The following is a 13,350-nucleotide window of genomic DNA, read 5'->3' on the forward strand; positions in this document are numbered from 1 at the left end:
CGTGAAGTGAAGGCACTACAGCTAGGTTAATGTATGATCGGATGGGCAGGAATATATTGCAATATTCACACGACTTGAACTTGAAATGGAATGCGTCGTCGAAGCACGGGGTAGTCTGGGTGTATCCCAGAGTTTTACGCAGACACAGTGATAACTCATGGGCGCCGCTAATCCCACACCCCCTAATTCCTAGACTTACACCCCCTTTTCACTCCACGCACACCCCCCCTCCTCTTGGCGCTTCACCACCTTCTAATTGGCTCGGAGTAATGCGGAGCTTCCTTCGGGCATTCACCTTTACATCTCTCTGCACGTGATGCTATACGCGAGGCCGTACGTGAGCTTGTACGTGAGGCTATACAAATCGGCATAATGTGATTGTTTGTGTTGTACATGGCCGTATTTGGAGAGAGCATTCGGAATTAGTGAGCGAGTTAAGCGAGCGAATCAGAAGCTCCGGAGCAGTACTCCGAGCCAATCAAAAAGTGGTGAAGTGACAGGGGGGATGGAGTGTGCGTTTATCCCTCCCTTTTATCAATAGTTGCTTCCTTAAGCTTGTGTTTAATATTAAAGCGAAGAATAATTCGCTTTAGAGTGGGCGCGACCAGAGGGAGGTCGTCCACCAGCACCTGGCTAGCTCGGTCCATGTTAGCGATTATGTGGTTATAAACGTTATAGAACAAGGCCAACAAGAACGCAGCAGAGGCAGTTGCAGGAAGACAGGCGACGGTGACCAGCGAGCGGACAACAATGCGCGGGGCAAGTCACGTGAACAAGAAGGGACACGTGACTGCTCACCCCCATTCTATGTCCCAACGTCGGCCGTATCCCATTTCGATCCTCTAACTAGTTAGTAGCCCCCTAACTTTATAGGCTTGCTAGGAAAGACTTAAGCTGATTGAACAATATATTTTTCTCGGCACGCGGAGTTTCTCGCCACCCAGGGACGCACCACACACCTTAGAACTTTCTCTCGTACGGGTGACCTCAAAAAATTGGATTACGTCATCTGCCAAGCGACCACTTTTACGTACAAAAAATCTATCACTCGCACAACCCCTTATTGCCCCTCGATTGAAAGCTGTATCTCCGACCTCAATTAACCCTCTTTACATTCTTGGGATAGCTTCAGAGTTGAAGAAATGGTTGAAATGACGAAGACCGCCCATGCACGCCGCTCCATCCTCATCATCAACCCCAACTCCACCAAATCAATGACTCGAGGTCTCGAACCCCTTGTCGATAGCCTCAACTTTAAAGATGTACATACACGCCTTTTCTTATGCCCCTATATTTCTTGAACATTCTCTACTTCGTTCTCCGCATCTACTCTTTGGGTTTCATTCTCTGCATTCCCTCCTTTATATTCCCTCCTCTCTCAACCACCCCCAAACCTACCCCAACTAACTAACACCTCCCCTGAAGACCACCCACACCTTCTTCACCTCCCCAACCGGCCCGAGCAGCATCAACGACGAAACCGACGCCGCCGACTCCGCTCGCCACGCCCTGCCCCACCTCCTCCCCCTCCTCGACCACCACGCCGGCTTCCTCGTCGCTTGCTACTCCAAACACCCCCTCGTCCCGCTCCTAAAGTCCAAAGACGCGATCCGCACCTCCGACAAGCCCGTCACCGGCATCTTCGAAGCCTCCGTCGCCACCGCCCTCCAGCTCATTGCGCCGGACGAGCGCTTCGGCATCGTCAGCACCGGCAAGGTGTGGGAGGGGATTCTGAGCGAAGCCGTTGCTGACTTCCTCGGTGCAGCGTCTGCCGCGCGGTTCGCGGGGGTGGAGACGACCGGGCTGACGGCGACCGGGCTGCACGACGCGCCGGCGGAGGAGGTGCGGCGGCGGATGAAGGAGGCGGTGAAGAGGCTGCTGCGGAAAGAGGGGGGCAAGGTGGGCGCGGTGTGTCTGGGGTGTGCGGGGATGGCGGGGATGGGGGAGATGGTGCGGGAGGCGTGTGTGGAGGAGCTTGGGGAGGAGGGAAGAAGGGTGAGGGTTGTGGACGGGGTGCAGGCGGGGGTGACGTGGTTGGAGGGAGCGGTGAGGAGTGAGTTCTAGGCGATGCGATTAGGTTTCTGGCGTTTTTGAGGGGAGGAATGGACGGGTTTGATATAGGTTTCTTGTGGTGCATTCTGCGGAGTTACTGGTCTTGGGGTGCACATCATATTGCTATGAGGCAGGAAAAGTCATCTCCAGAGCTTGCAAAGAGCGTAATATTGGGAAGAGAGTGGAGTAGGCTTGCATACGACTACACAAGTTAGCGCAAAAGACAGTATCCTTCCAGAAGCCAAACATATCCGCCGAGCTGAAATGAGAGAACCACCGATACAGCCACCCACAATTAAGCGAAACATCTTGGTCAAGTCGTGCCTCGTCAGGTGTCCGCATACGCTTCTTCTGCCACTACTCATAGACACCACTGTTTGAGTTGGACCAGAAAGTTTCCATGCTGGTTGAAACAACCAGTCCTAACTCATCCAGACTTCCAAAATCCCTACAGAAGACTTCATACGTGGCAAACAGGCGTACACAGACCCAGGACGAGGCAGCGTGCATTCCGCACTCACTTCCCGCCTGAAAACAACCCAGCAGCAGCTTCCTTCATGCGATCGTGGTGCTCTGCCGGAATACCCGCCGCAGTCGCGAACTCTTCGATTTCTAAGACGTGATGGCAGTTAGCGGAAGGTCATGGCGAGAGCACAAAGGATGAAGGCGCAAACGAGCAGGTCTAGGTGTAACTGACTTTGGTTCAGGATCGTGTCCTCGGCCTTTGGTTCAGAAGGCTGGGATGGTGCCTCTTCGGTGATAGAGCTGGGTTCGGCTTCCTTGGGCGCTTCTTCTTGCGGCTTTTCGGAATCGAGCGGTCGAGGAGCCTCTGAGGTTGTTGGTTCGGTTGAGGAAGGTTCCTCTGCTGCCTTCTCGGTGGGGGCAAGCTCCTTGGGAGCTCCTTGCGGCTTTTCGGATTCAAGCGTTTCGGGAGCCTCTGAGATTGCTGGCTCGACTGAAGGTTCCTCAGATACCTGTTCAGTGGAGGTGGCTTCCTTGGGTGCTTCTTCTTGCGGCTTTTCGGATTCAAGCGTTTCGGAAGCCTCTGCGGTCGGCTCGACCGAGGCAGGTTTGTCTGCTGCCTCTTCGGTGGGGCCAGGCTCCTTAGGCGCTTCCTCTAACGGCTTTTCAGAGTCGAGCGTTTCGGGAGCCTCTGAGGTTGTTGGCTCGACTGAAGCAGGTTCCTCAGATACCTGCTCAGTGGAGGTGGCTTCCTTGGGTGCTTCTTCTTGTGGTTTTTCGGATTCAAGTGTTTCGGAAGCCTCTGCGGACGGCTCGACTGAGGCAGGTTTGTCTGCTGCCTCTTCGGTGGGGCCAGGCTCCTTAGGCGCTTCCTCTAACGGCTTTTCAGAGTCGAGCGTTTCGGGAGCCTCTGTGGTCGGCTCGGCTAGGGAAGGTTCTTCTGTTGCCTTCCCGGTGGAAATGGGCTCTTCGGGGGCTGCTTCTTGCGGCTTTTCAGATTCGAGCGTTTGAGGGGTTTCTAAGGTTGGTGCCTCAGTTGAGGAAGGCTCTTCTGCTGTCTTCTCGGTGGAGGTAGGCTCCTCGGACGCTTCCTCTACTGGCTTTTCGGTATCGAGTGGTTGTGTCTCTGAGGTTGGTTCGTTTGAGGAATTAGGCTCGTTTGCTACCTTCTCCGTGGCGAGAGGCGAAGCTTCGGGTTCTTCAGTAAAGGAGCCTTTTTTCTCTGGAACCTCTTCAAGTGGCTCACCAACTTTCTCTCCTTCCTCTGTAGCTTTCGAGGTTGGTTCGGTCTCTCCAGCCGTCGGGGCTTCATCAACTGCCTTTTCTTCGCTTTGCGGAGCTTCCTCGGTCTCCCCAACAGCTGGACTCTCGTCCAGTATCTTTTCTTCAGGCTTGGGAGCTTCTTCATCTGCGAGCTTTGGTGTAGCTTCCGGCTCGGTAATAGCTGGCGTCTCCTCCTGGCTCTCCTTCGTTGGCTCCTCCGATTGCTCTTCGGTCTTCGGAGCATCAACTGCCTCACTTGGGGAGCTTTCCTCCTTCGTCTCAGAAGGGAGGGCCTCTTCAGTAGATGGTGCTTCCTTATCTTCCGCATAACTCGGAGGTTCCGCTTCTGTGACCTCTTTTTTCTCCTGGGACGGTTCCGGTTCGTCAACGTCCTTGGGCTTAGACAGCTCCTCAGATGGCGGTTCTACAGCACTCGAAACAGGCTCCTCGCCAAGAGTCGTAGGTGCATCAGTCTCTTGGGTCTCAGGCACATGGGCCTCTTCAACTTTGTCGCTACTCAATGTGGCTGGCTCCTCAGCGGGAGTCTCGGCAGTCGCCGGCTTCTCCGTGTCGACATTCTTCGCCTCCCCAAACGTGGTTGGCTCATCGTCCTTAGTCTTGGGAACTACGTTTTCTTCGATGCTGTCTCCGCCGAGAGTCGATGGCTCCTCAACAGCACTGGTATTAGCGGGCTCTTCGGCTTCGTCGCTTTTCTCCGCAGGGGTATCCTCGGGCTGTTCACTCTTGTACTCCTCTGTAACAGCATCTGACTTCTCAGGAAGGGTAGAGTCGTCTTCTTTCAAGGTTTCTGGCACTGGTTCTGTTTCTTTGGCGGACGTGTCCTCTGGTTGTTCACCTTTGTCCTCCTCCGTGATAGCATCGGACTTCTCAGGAAGCGTAGATTCGTCTTCTTTCAAGGTCTCTGGTACCTGCTCCGATTCTTTTGCCTCGGGAATACCCTCTTGCTTCTCACCTGTCTCAGGTTCTTCCCTCGTGGCTTGTTCCTGGGTGGGCTCCTTTTCGGTGCTATCAGCAACCACAGTAGATGGCTGCTCTTCGCTGCTCTCAGGAGACTTTGTCTCTTCATCAATAGTCTTTGCTTCGGGTGCTTCGTCGAGCTTTTCGGTTTCGGACGGCCCCGTTGTTTCTTCTAGTTTCTCTGTTTTCTCGCTTTCTTTGTGTTCCAAGCTCTGCGGAATTCCTTCCTCCTTCGGCTCGGAGCTCTCGACTAGCTCAGGTTTCGCTTCGGTTTCGTCGCTAGTGATAGTAGGTTCGGAAGCTGATTCTACAATTTCGTCAGCTTCATTCATATAGGACAGTGCTTCATCCTATGTATGTTCTCGCAGATATTGCCGCCTGCAGAGGTCCAGCAAGTTTACCAATTTATCAAAACGGGAAACTTCCAGCACATTCAGGTTTGTAATGTAGAAGTGTGTAGAAGCACTCTCGGCGGTTGCAAGAGAACGTACGCATATGATGAGATACTAAAGGGTTAGAGTAGCTTACCTTTCGATTCAGGCTCGTTGCTAGTAACCGGTTCCTGGACGAACTCCTTGAACTCGGAACTATCGATCTGCTCTTCTTTCGGTTCGGATTCGTGGCTGGTAATTGGTTCTTGAATCGAGTCCTGTGGCTCCTGAGGTTGAGCATCCAAATTAGCATACTTTCACAAATATGGTCTATGCGACAAGTACTAATTGTTCGGACATGTCCATTTCTCTGAACACATCTTCTCGTGAGTCTTTGTGCACTGCCCTACCGCTCTCCAAAGATAATCAAAGGGTTTCCATTATCCGGAACAAGATACAGGTCCATTGGGTTGACAACCTTGATACCTCGCCAAGATACCTCAAACAGCAGCAAAACAGTGCAGCCAAATGCAATGAGGGATACATACTTCAGGAAATTGACGGCAAAGGATCTAGTAAGTGAAACGTACCTCGAAATCTTTCAGTCCCGGGGCTTCACTCGGCTCATCGACGGAATCGGTAGCCTTCACCTCCTCACTCTCTTTCGGTGCCTCTACGGGTGTCTCTTCTGCTTGATGTTCCACGGGCTTGGCGGGCTCAAGATTCTCTGTTGGAATTTCATGTTCAGGTTCGAGGGTGTCGACCGGAGCTTTGGATTCGGGCTCGATGGTTTCGGTTGGAGCTTGGGGTTCGGGTTCAGGTTCGAGAGTCTCCGCTGAAGCTTGAGGTTCGGACTCAAGAGTCTCTACTGGAGCTGTGGATTCGGGCTCGGTGGTCTCAGTTGGAGCTTGGGGTTCGGGCTCGAGGGTCTCTACTGGCGCTTGTGGTTCGGGCTCGAGGGTCTCCACTGGAGCTTTGGATTCAGGCTCAAGAGTCTCAGTTGCAGCTTGGAGTTCAGGCTCGAGAGTCTCAGTTGGGGCTTGATGTTCGGATTCTTGTGGGAGCTCCTCCGTTTTGTCAGAGCTTTCTGGCGCCTCGGACTTCAACGGTTCCTCTGTGGCTGTGTCCGGCTGGGCGGGAGCTTCCTCAGCAGGGATCTCAGCGGGAACCTCGGCGGGAATCACAGGGTTCGAGATCGGTGGTTCTGTAATTTCCTCTGGTTTGGCAGAGCTTTCAGCCGGTTCCTCAGCAATTGGGAGACTTTCTGGGGCCTTCTCCTCTGGCTTGGAATAAGCTTCAATGGGTTCTTGGGCAGAATCGATCCGTTGATGGCCATGGGGAGCTTCTTGCTTCACGTCATCCCCCTCCCCATGTTTGTTCTTGTGGAGCTTTTCAGAGATCTTGTCTATGATAGAAGGCATTGCTCCGTAGTGATTTAAGACGATTGGGCGTAATACGACAATTGAGAGTGAATATGAGCTTCGCGAAGAGCAATTGGCAGAAATCCAACGCAATTGAAGTAGGAAAAGGATGGTATTACGACACACCGCTCCCGCAATGGCACGGATGATATAAACTATTGACCTACCCCACCACACCTACCTTGCTGCCGCCGCTTGCGCCATTCTCAGCACAGATGCTAGGCTTGACAGCATCGCCTCCTCCCACGCAGCATGAGCCGTCTACTGGGCATCATTCGCACCAGCACATACGAATCAGCATCCCAAACAGGAGCTGCGCGACACGAGCCGCCGTCGCAGACTCCGGCCATATGGGCATTGGACAGGTCCTTTGCAGAGCTACAGAAGAAGGTGTGTCTCCGTTGCTTTTAGTCCAGGATTGCATACGACGATAAGAGGCGTGCGGTCCGTTGGCGGCGAGAACAGACGAGCGGTGGCGAGAAGAGCCTGTAGGTGGGCGACATGTAGGCGATTGGCGTTGTGCTGGCCGTGTCTCTCAGGTCGCGTGCTGGAGAAGGGCGCTATTGGAGTCACCTGGTAGGCGTCAAGGTCGCGTATGACGGCGCCATCGAGGGAACGTGCGTTTCCCCTCATGCTCCCTCCCTCTGGATCCGGGGCCCCAGAGTCGTCATGGCAAGCATGGCGTGCGGACGTGGCATCCGAGTGGGCAGACCGATGGGCGTCGTGGGCGGCTGGTGGGATGAATTGTCGATGTGCTGGCCGTGGGTTGGATGCGACCTCTGAGCAATAGCGTCGGTTCGAGCTGCCAATTGGGTGGCTCTGTGCGCTGGCGATGCGGTGAAGGCTTCGAGGCACTGCGTCTTAATATGCATTGCTCCGTTTATTGGCAAGACTGGTTGCATTCTCGATACCTTGATGGTCCCTCGTGGGGGTATACTTGGTACCTCCACCTGAAATCACCGCCGATCTCTAGTCTGAAGGCTAGAGAAGTCATGGGTATGCAGCTAGAATGCCAGCAATAAGAAAACTGATGCAGGGCCATCAAGCTAGCCGCAGCTCAGGATAGCTAGGGGTCCTTATGGCCCAATGCTGTCTCTGATAGTGTGCTGCACACGTCGTCTCTCGGTATGTCGTCATTTCAGGGGCAGCATTATCCAAGCTGAGAGAGTTAAGGTAAGCTAGAATAGAGGATGGCGAGTTCATGGATCTGGTCTAGTAGTACGTAGTGGAGTGGTAGAGGAGAGCTATATTCACGTGACAGTCACGTGACAGAATACTTGTCGCGCCACCTCGCCAGCCACAACAGTGACAGCGCCGCTCTCCACCGTACAGAGCCGTTAAGACACAATGGCGAAGACTCTTTTGCCAATCTCACTGTATTCAAAAGTACGGACGCTTGGGCGACCCTCTTTCATCAGCCTCACCTAGCTCTTTTGAACGATGCTACCTCGTCTCTCATGTCAGCCTCGTGTCTGCATCAGGAATAAATAAAGATATCGAGATGCTGAACCGAGGCTTTTGTTATCCCCCTGTACGGATAATTGGACTTCTCTCCGTCGCGTATGCTCTACGATACCACGCGTTCTTGTTCATGGATGGTGCTGAGACCGCGACGGGCACCACCTCGAGCGGCTACGCGATAGGTAGAATAGAATATCCGGCCACAACACCCCTGGTGCCCAACGCTGGGCAGGTTCCTCGCTCCGACGCCTCACCTGGGCATCCTCTGTTCAAGCAATCCTGGGTAAGCTTTCACCCATCTTATTTAAACTTTGCAACCGTCTCAGCTACCACGCACACCGTACATTCACTGTTTCGCTTCATCCAAATCTTTCGTGTCTCCTTCGTATTGCTCTCTTCTCACTCTCCATCCGGACCCGTTCTTATCGACAAGGCGAGGACCGAGACAAAACTTTCTGAGCTTGGAGCTAGAGGATCGACGATCACGCAAGAACTGTGGCCCTGGTGGGTCCTGGGAGGGGCTCAGCAAAGATCCAAGATCCGGCTGATGGAGAATCCCTCTTGTCGATCTGCATATCCATGAGGTCGTCTCTATCAAACTATTTTCCCCCGGTGTCAATATTGCGTGTAAAAGCTTAATGGATAGGAGTCGGTTCTGGTCAATCAGATTTTCAGCACAACCTTGACACCGACTTTTACCCTCTTGTTACGCCCCAGAGCACCCACTGACGATCCTTCGGGCGTATGAGGGAGGTGTAGCGGCGTGTCAGTCCAGCACCGTAGAAGCTACTTTAGCATAATAAGCTTCGCCATATCCCTTCTCACCTTGCACTTCTGCAACGATCTCCTGCTCCTTGACTCGCTGCAAGGACGATCAGGGCTACCCTTACTCGCATCACTCACCCTTACCAACCGTTTTCGCCCAAGTGGTATTCTCCGCTACGGGAAATATTTCTTAAATTCTACTTGTCTAGCTTACGTTGCTAACGCTGATGGGAGTCACGGGAAGAACATGTTCCTTCCTTGAATCGTGAGTAACAGATCACCACCGCTATCTGAACTCTAAAAACAGCCACCCGACACTCCACCGTGTTCCCAAGGTACAAAGGTAGACATGATGCGCAGATCTCCATATTGCGTCGGCAGTTGCTAGGAACACCCTTCATGAATGACTAGCAGAATGACCACAGCTACAGTTCCACCCAGCTTCGTGGCCTGGGGAGAGCATATGAGAGATTTACACTTATATCTTGACAGCCCCAGTCCTCTCTGTAACACTGATAAAGTGGAGTGCATATACCGACAAGCTGGGTTTTATTGAATTCTTGTCTATTTTTCCTTTCCCCCACAGCATATATCCACTTTTACAATGGAAGGACAACATACAACACAGTCGAGGCAGGTCGATGCCTACGCCTGTCTTGCCATTACCTTTTTTGCGGCTCTCATGTGCATGGCCTTGAGGCTCACTGCCAGAAGAGTCACAAAAATCCCCCTCTAGTTTGATGATTGGCTTGGGATCATGGCGTTTGTAAGTCCGGCATTTAAGACTAGAAGCTGCTGGGAACTAAACAGTAGAACAGATATTTGCGATAGTTTGGTCAGGTCTCCTCATATGGTGTAAAGTATTGAGCATCTGATTTTCGTTAGGTAGACCTAACAGGAACAGGGCTGCAATGTGGACTCGGGCTCTTCCTTAGTGAAATTGACACGCCCGTCGACCAAGTCCTTGAGAGATCTAAGCTCATCCTCTGGAACGAGGAGATTTTCTACGCCTTCTCCCTCGCTTTTTCCAAACTTTCTATCCTCGCATTCTACTGGCGCATGTTCAAGAACTCCAACATCAAGAAACCTATCATAATACTCTTTGTCTGCGCTATAATCTGGCTGATTTTGCTGGCAAGTGATCCAAAAGGAGATCCACATTTCACCCGCTAGACCCTAATCCATTGCCAACAGACGTTCATGGCCATATTCCACTGTCTCCCTATGCAAGCTTTCTAGGAAAGCAACGTCAAGGGGACCTGCAACATCAATGACTCCAATTTCTTCTTCGGCACCGTGCTAGCCCACTTAATCATTGATATCGCGATTCTAATCTTGCTCATCATGCAAATCCGAAAGCTGCAGCTGCCAATCACGAAAAAGGTCGCCATCATCGCCATGTTCATGTTCGGTTTCTTGTGAGTGCACACAATCTTTGCTCATTCACTGCCGGTACAGCGACTAAGAATGCCGATTCACAACTCAACGCAGCGTCTGCATAGCCTCGGTCGTTATGCTCAGCGAGTCCCTGAAATACGACACCAGCTCCCCAGAGATGCCATGGAATGTCTCCCCCATCATCATCTGGGCGACGGCCGAAGTAAACTTCACCGTTGTATCCGGTAAGCGCCCCACAGTTTCCCTTCTCCTTCCCCATACCTGCATTTCGTTTTCCCTCAACCTCAAGCCAACCCCGATACTGAATTCCGTACAGCCTGCTTCCCTATGCTCCGCCCCATCTGGTTCCTCGCAACCCGCCACTCGCTCAGCAAACGCACCTCCTCTAGAGGTGCCGGCCCCTACGCGGCCCAGTCCTCCGACATCTTCAGGCACCAAACCTCCAACGGCGACAAGGGACTCGGCACCATCACCATCACCATAAACAAGAAGCAGCACGGCTCCGACGAAGAGGAAGACGGCGACTCGACATACAAGCTCGCAGGTTCGTCGCACCGCGAGGGCTCGATCAGCGATAACTCCGAATACCAAGGGTATGCACATGACAGCAACGTGCATGGGCCTAGTACGGTCATTACTGGTCAGAATAAAAGAGGGGAAGAGAGAGATGAGGAAGAGAGCTGGGCCGGGATCGGAGGCATGAGGGCATTGTGGTGACCAACGAGATCAGTGTCAGGGTTAGTCGGGCGAAGTTAGGTGGCAGAAGGGACATTATAAGTGCCTTTCTTTTCTTTCGTTTGAATTTTGATTGAATTCGGTATACCTACACTTAAATTTGCCTGCCCGATGGATAAGGTATGAGCTGCACAAACTATATATCAACAGCTTTTCAAGATCATGTTCGACTGAAGCAACCTCAGTCTCAACCCCGGTTCTTCCTCAACCTCAACCTTGGTGCTCTCGTCTCGGTACTGTGGCACCCCTTTCTCCGTATTTGGCTCACTCAGCCCAATCGCGTAGGTCTATGCTTCCGTTGTAGCTAGCTTCCTCCCTCCATCCTCCACTCATCATTGGAAGAACACAATACTTGACCATCCACAAAACCGCTGCTGAACCACGCTCGCTCAGCACCTTATTAATTCTCAATCATAGTCCTCTGACCCCACTCATAGCCTACCGCTTCAAACTTTCATTCACCACCAACTTCCTTAGCCCGGCGCCCACATTAGTCTCTTTGACCTCTCCGATATCTCAATTTCAACTTCTCTCGCACACAACCTTGCGACTATCACACAAGCCTCATGGCCTCGTCTCGTTTCGAAGTTTCCAACGATGCGAGGTCCTCGATCTCAAGGTTGGGTCCAGATCCACAGTCGACACCTACATTTTGCCAGACTGACAAAGATCTAGGTCTCCAGGATGAGGACGACTTGCTAAAACTCATGATGGAGGAACGAGTTTCTGGCCCTGATCAAGAGGAGAGCTCCAGGTTCCCTGATGCGCACGCCATCTTTAGAGACTTTTGTCTACCACACCAATCTACCGCAAAAGACGCGAAAGGACCAAATCTCAGCGATGTGCTCGCTCAAGTGGAGTATGGGTTCGGTCGCCGAGAGGTTAAGCGAAAGTTGTCATCTCCACTGTGGGGTTGCGACACCAAGGACGAATATCGATATTATGATGAGGTCTCCCACTACGCTCGTTTCATCTATTTGATAATACTCGAATGGGACAAGAACCTGCAAGTACGATGTTCAGATCGATCGCGCCGTCCTTGGGCTCGGCGGTCTACGCAAGAGCGCGTGATCGTGGTCAAAGATCTGTACCGTCTCGTTCAATGTATCCGGCAGCACTGCTGCGATCCAAGCCAACCGCATCCTATCATCCAGGCGTTAGATCAAGCACGGCCAAAGATCAATATAATTCCTCCAATCGACTATGAGCCGACATGCTTTGAGCAAATGTTGCAGCTTCTGCCATTGAAAAGATCGTTGCTCCGTTTTGTCGCAGCCGTTTTTAGGGATCCAGCGTTCATCCACACCTACATGAACTTCCGGGACGAATGCTTAGATGGTGTTGCCTATTTGCACCTTCACTATACCAAAGCTGACGGGCCACGCGCGGACGATGTTGTGAACGAAGTGCTTTCGCACATAGACTCTACCATCGGCAAACGTCCAATCAGTCAAAAGTACAGCAGTGCAACAACCGATCAAAGGAAAGATTGGACCGTCTTAGAGCACTACAGCTACATTGTCTTTCAGTTTGCCGCTTCATGGCGAACTAGATGGAACAACTTTATGGTCTGGCCAGAAGACGATGCGGATTCGGACAAGAGTCTCCGTCGGCTTATCTTGATCAAGCTACTGTTCCTAGTGCGATGCATAAAGAATCAGCACCACAGCACAAGACAGACAAGTATCATGCAGAGGCTGTAGAGGACAGCGGACTTACTTAAACGCAGCTTTTACCATGCGGACTTAGTCCTGTCTAGAAGGGATCGAAGAATAATGTGGAGATTGAGGTAGGGTAGAACACTGATAAAGCACGATCATACTCAGCTTATAGCTTGCGTCTAAAAGAAAAGAATGATTGTCACCTCACGCTTCACGTGAAGCTTCACATCGACACTGCCGCCTGGCTCTCACCTAGTCCTCCACCTTTCACACCTTCATCTTTCCTCCTCAGCTTCATCAAGCTTGCAATCTCTCCGTCTGCGCAGACGCCTTATCGCTCTCTTCCTTAATTAGACACCCCTGGTTGGTCGCCTGAAGCACCTTCAACTTTCCAACTTCATATCCCAGATACTTCGAAATGTCCGAAGCGGCGGCACAATGGGGTTGGGGCACTCCTGATTGGGCTGCTGAGACGACCAAAGATTGGAGTTTTCTCGACATCCAATACCAACCTACATTTCTCGATGTTGCGAAAAACTTCGGCATGAAGAATGAAGAAGAGCTCCTCAACTTGACGTTGAGGGAGCCTACACCGAACCCCAGCTCCGGCGTAGCTTCTTGCTTCCTCGATGCCTGTGCTGTCTTCAGAGACTTTTGCTTACCGCACATATCAACTGCGAAAGAGGCTCCAGGGCCCAAATTCTCATCCATAGCTTATGAAGTAATGGACATCAACACGGAAAGGGACGCGTCTGGCAAATATACCCACCCAATTGGCCAAGA

General features: G+C 52.1%; 4 protein-coding genes across 4 annotated transcripts; 3 read left to right on the forward strand and 1 right to left on the reverse strand.

Moving 5' to 3' along the window:
• Nucleotides 1-1,003: 1,003 nt before the first annotated feature.
• BDZ99DRAFT_95938 (uncharacterized protein) lies at nucleotides 1,004-2,128 on the forward strand. Its single transcript, XM_033729069.1, has 3 exons — nucleotides 1,004-1,262; nucleotides 1,426-1,850; nucleotides 2,052-2,128. Exons 1-3 carry the CDS (start codon nucleotides 1,143-1,145, stop codon nucleotides 2,062-2,064), a joined length of 558 nt encoding a protein of 185 aa, XP_033573444.1. The 5' UTR covers nucleotides 1,004-1,142; the 3' UTR covers nucleotides 2,065-2,128.
• A 553-nt stretch (nucleotides 2,129-2,681) lies between these two features.
• BDZ99DRAFT_394080 (uncharacterized protein) lies at nucleotides 2,682-4,379 on the reverse strand (the record flags this gene model as incomplete). The annotated part of the gene is made up of 2 exons (XM_033715871.1): nucleotides 2,682-3,386; nucleotides 4,131-4,379. Coding segments are annotated over 2 exons (954 nt in total), but the record flags the coding sequence as incomplete, so codon positions are not given.
• Nucleotides 4,380-9,530: 5,151 nt separating this feature from the next.
• BDZ99DRAFT_479726 (uncharacterized protein) lies at nucleotides 9,531-10,888 on the forward strand (the record flags this gene model as incomplete). The annotated part of the gene is made up of 5 exons (XM_033722277.1): nucleotides 9,531-9,539; nucleotides 9,659-9,877; nucleotides 10,013-10,191; nucleotides 10,265-10,395; nucleotides 10,488-10,888. 5 exons carry the CDS (start codon nucleotides 9,531-9,533, stop codon nucleotides 10,886-10,888), a joined length of 939 nt encoding a protein of 312 aa, XP_033573446.1.
• A 584-nt stretch (nucleotides 10,889-11,472) lies between these two features.
• BDZ99DRAFT_479727 (uncharacterized protein) lies at nucleotides 11,473-12,609 on the forward strand (the record flags this gene model as incomplete). The annotated part of the gene is made up of 1 exon (XM_033722278.1): nucleotides 11,473-12,609. One exon carries the CDS (start codon nucleotides 11,473-11,475, stop codon nucleotides 12,607-12,609), a length of 1,137 nt encoding a protein of 378 aa, XP_033573447.1.
• Nucleotides 12,610-13,350: the final 741 nt, after the last annotated feature.

Source organism: Mytilinidion resinicola (genome assembly GCF_010093595.1).
Source record: "Mytilinidion resinicola strain CBS 304.34 unplaced genomic scaffold BDZ99scaffold_16, whole genome shotgun sequence".
NCBI lineage: Eukaryota > Fungi > Ascomycota > Dothideomycetes > Mytilinidiales > Mytilinidiaceae > Mytilinidion > Mytilinidion resinicola.

Excerpts from the sequence above, each read along its gene's own strand:
- BDZ99DRAFT_95938 (XM_033729069.1), top strand. The coding sequence starts at position 1,143 with ATGGTTGAAATGACGAAGACCGCCCATGCACGCCGCTCCATCCTCATC. Across the intron at positions 1,263-1,425 it reads ATAGCCTCAACTTTAAAGAT|ACCACCCACACCTTCTTCAC; the intron begins GTACATACACGC and ends CCTCCCCTGAAG.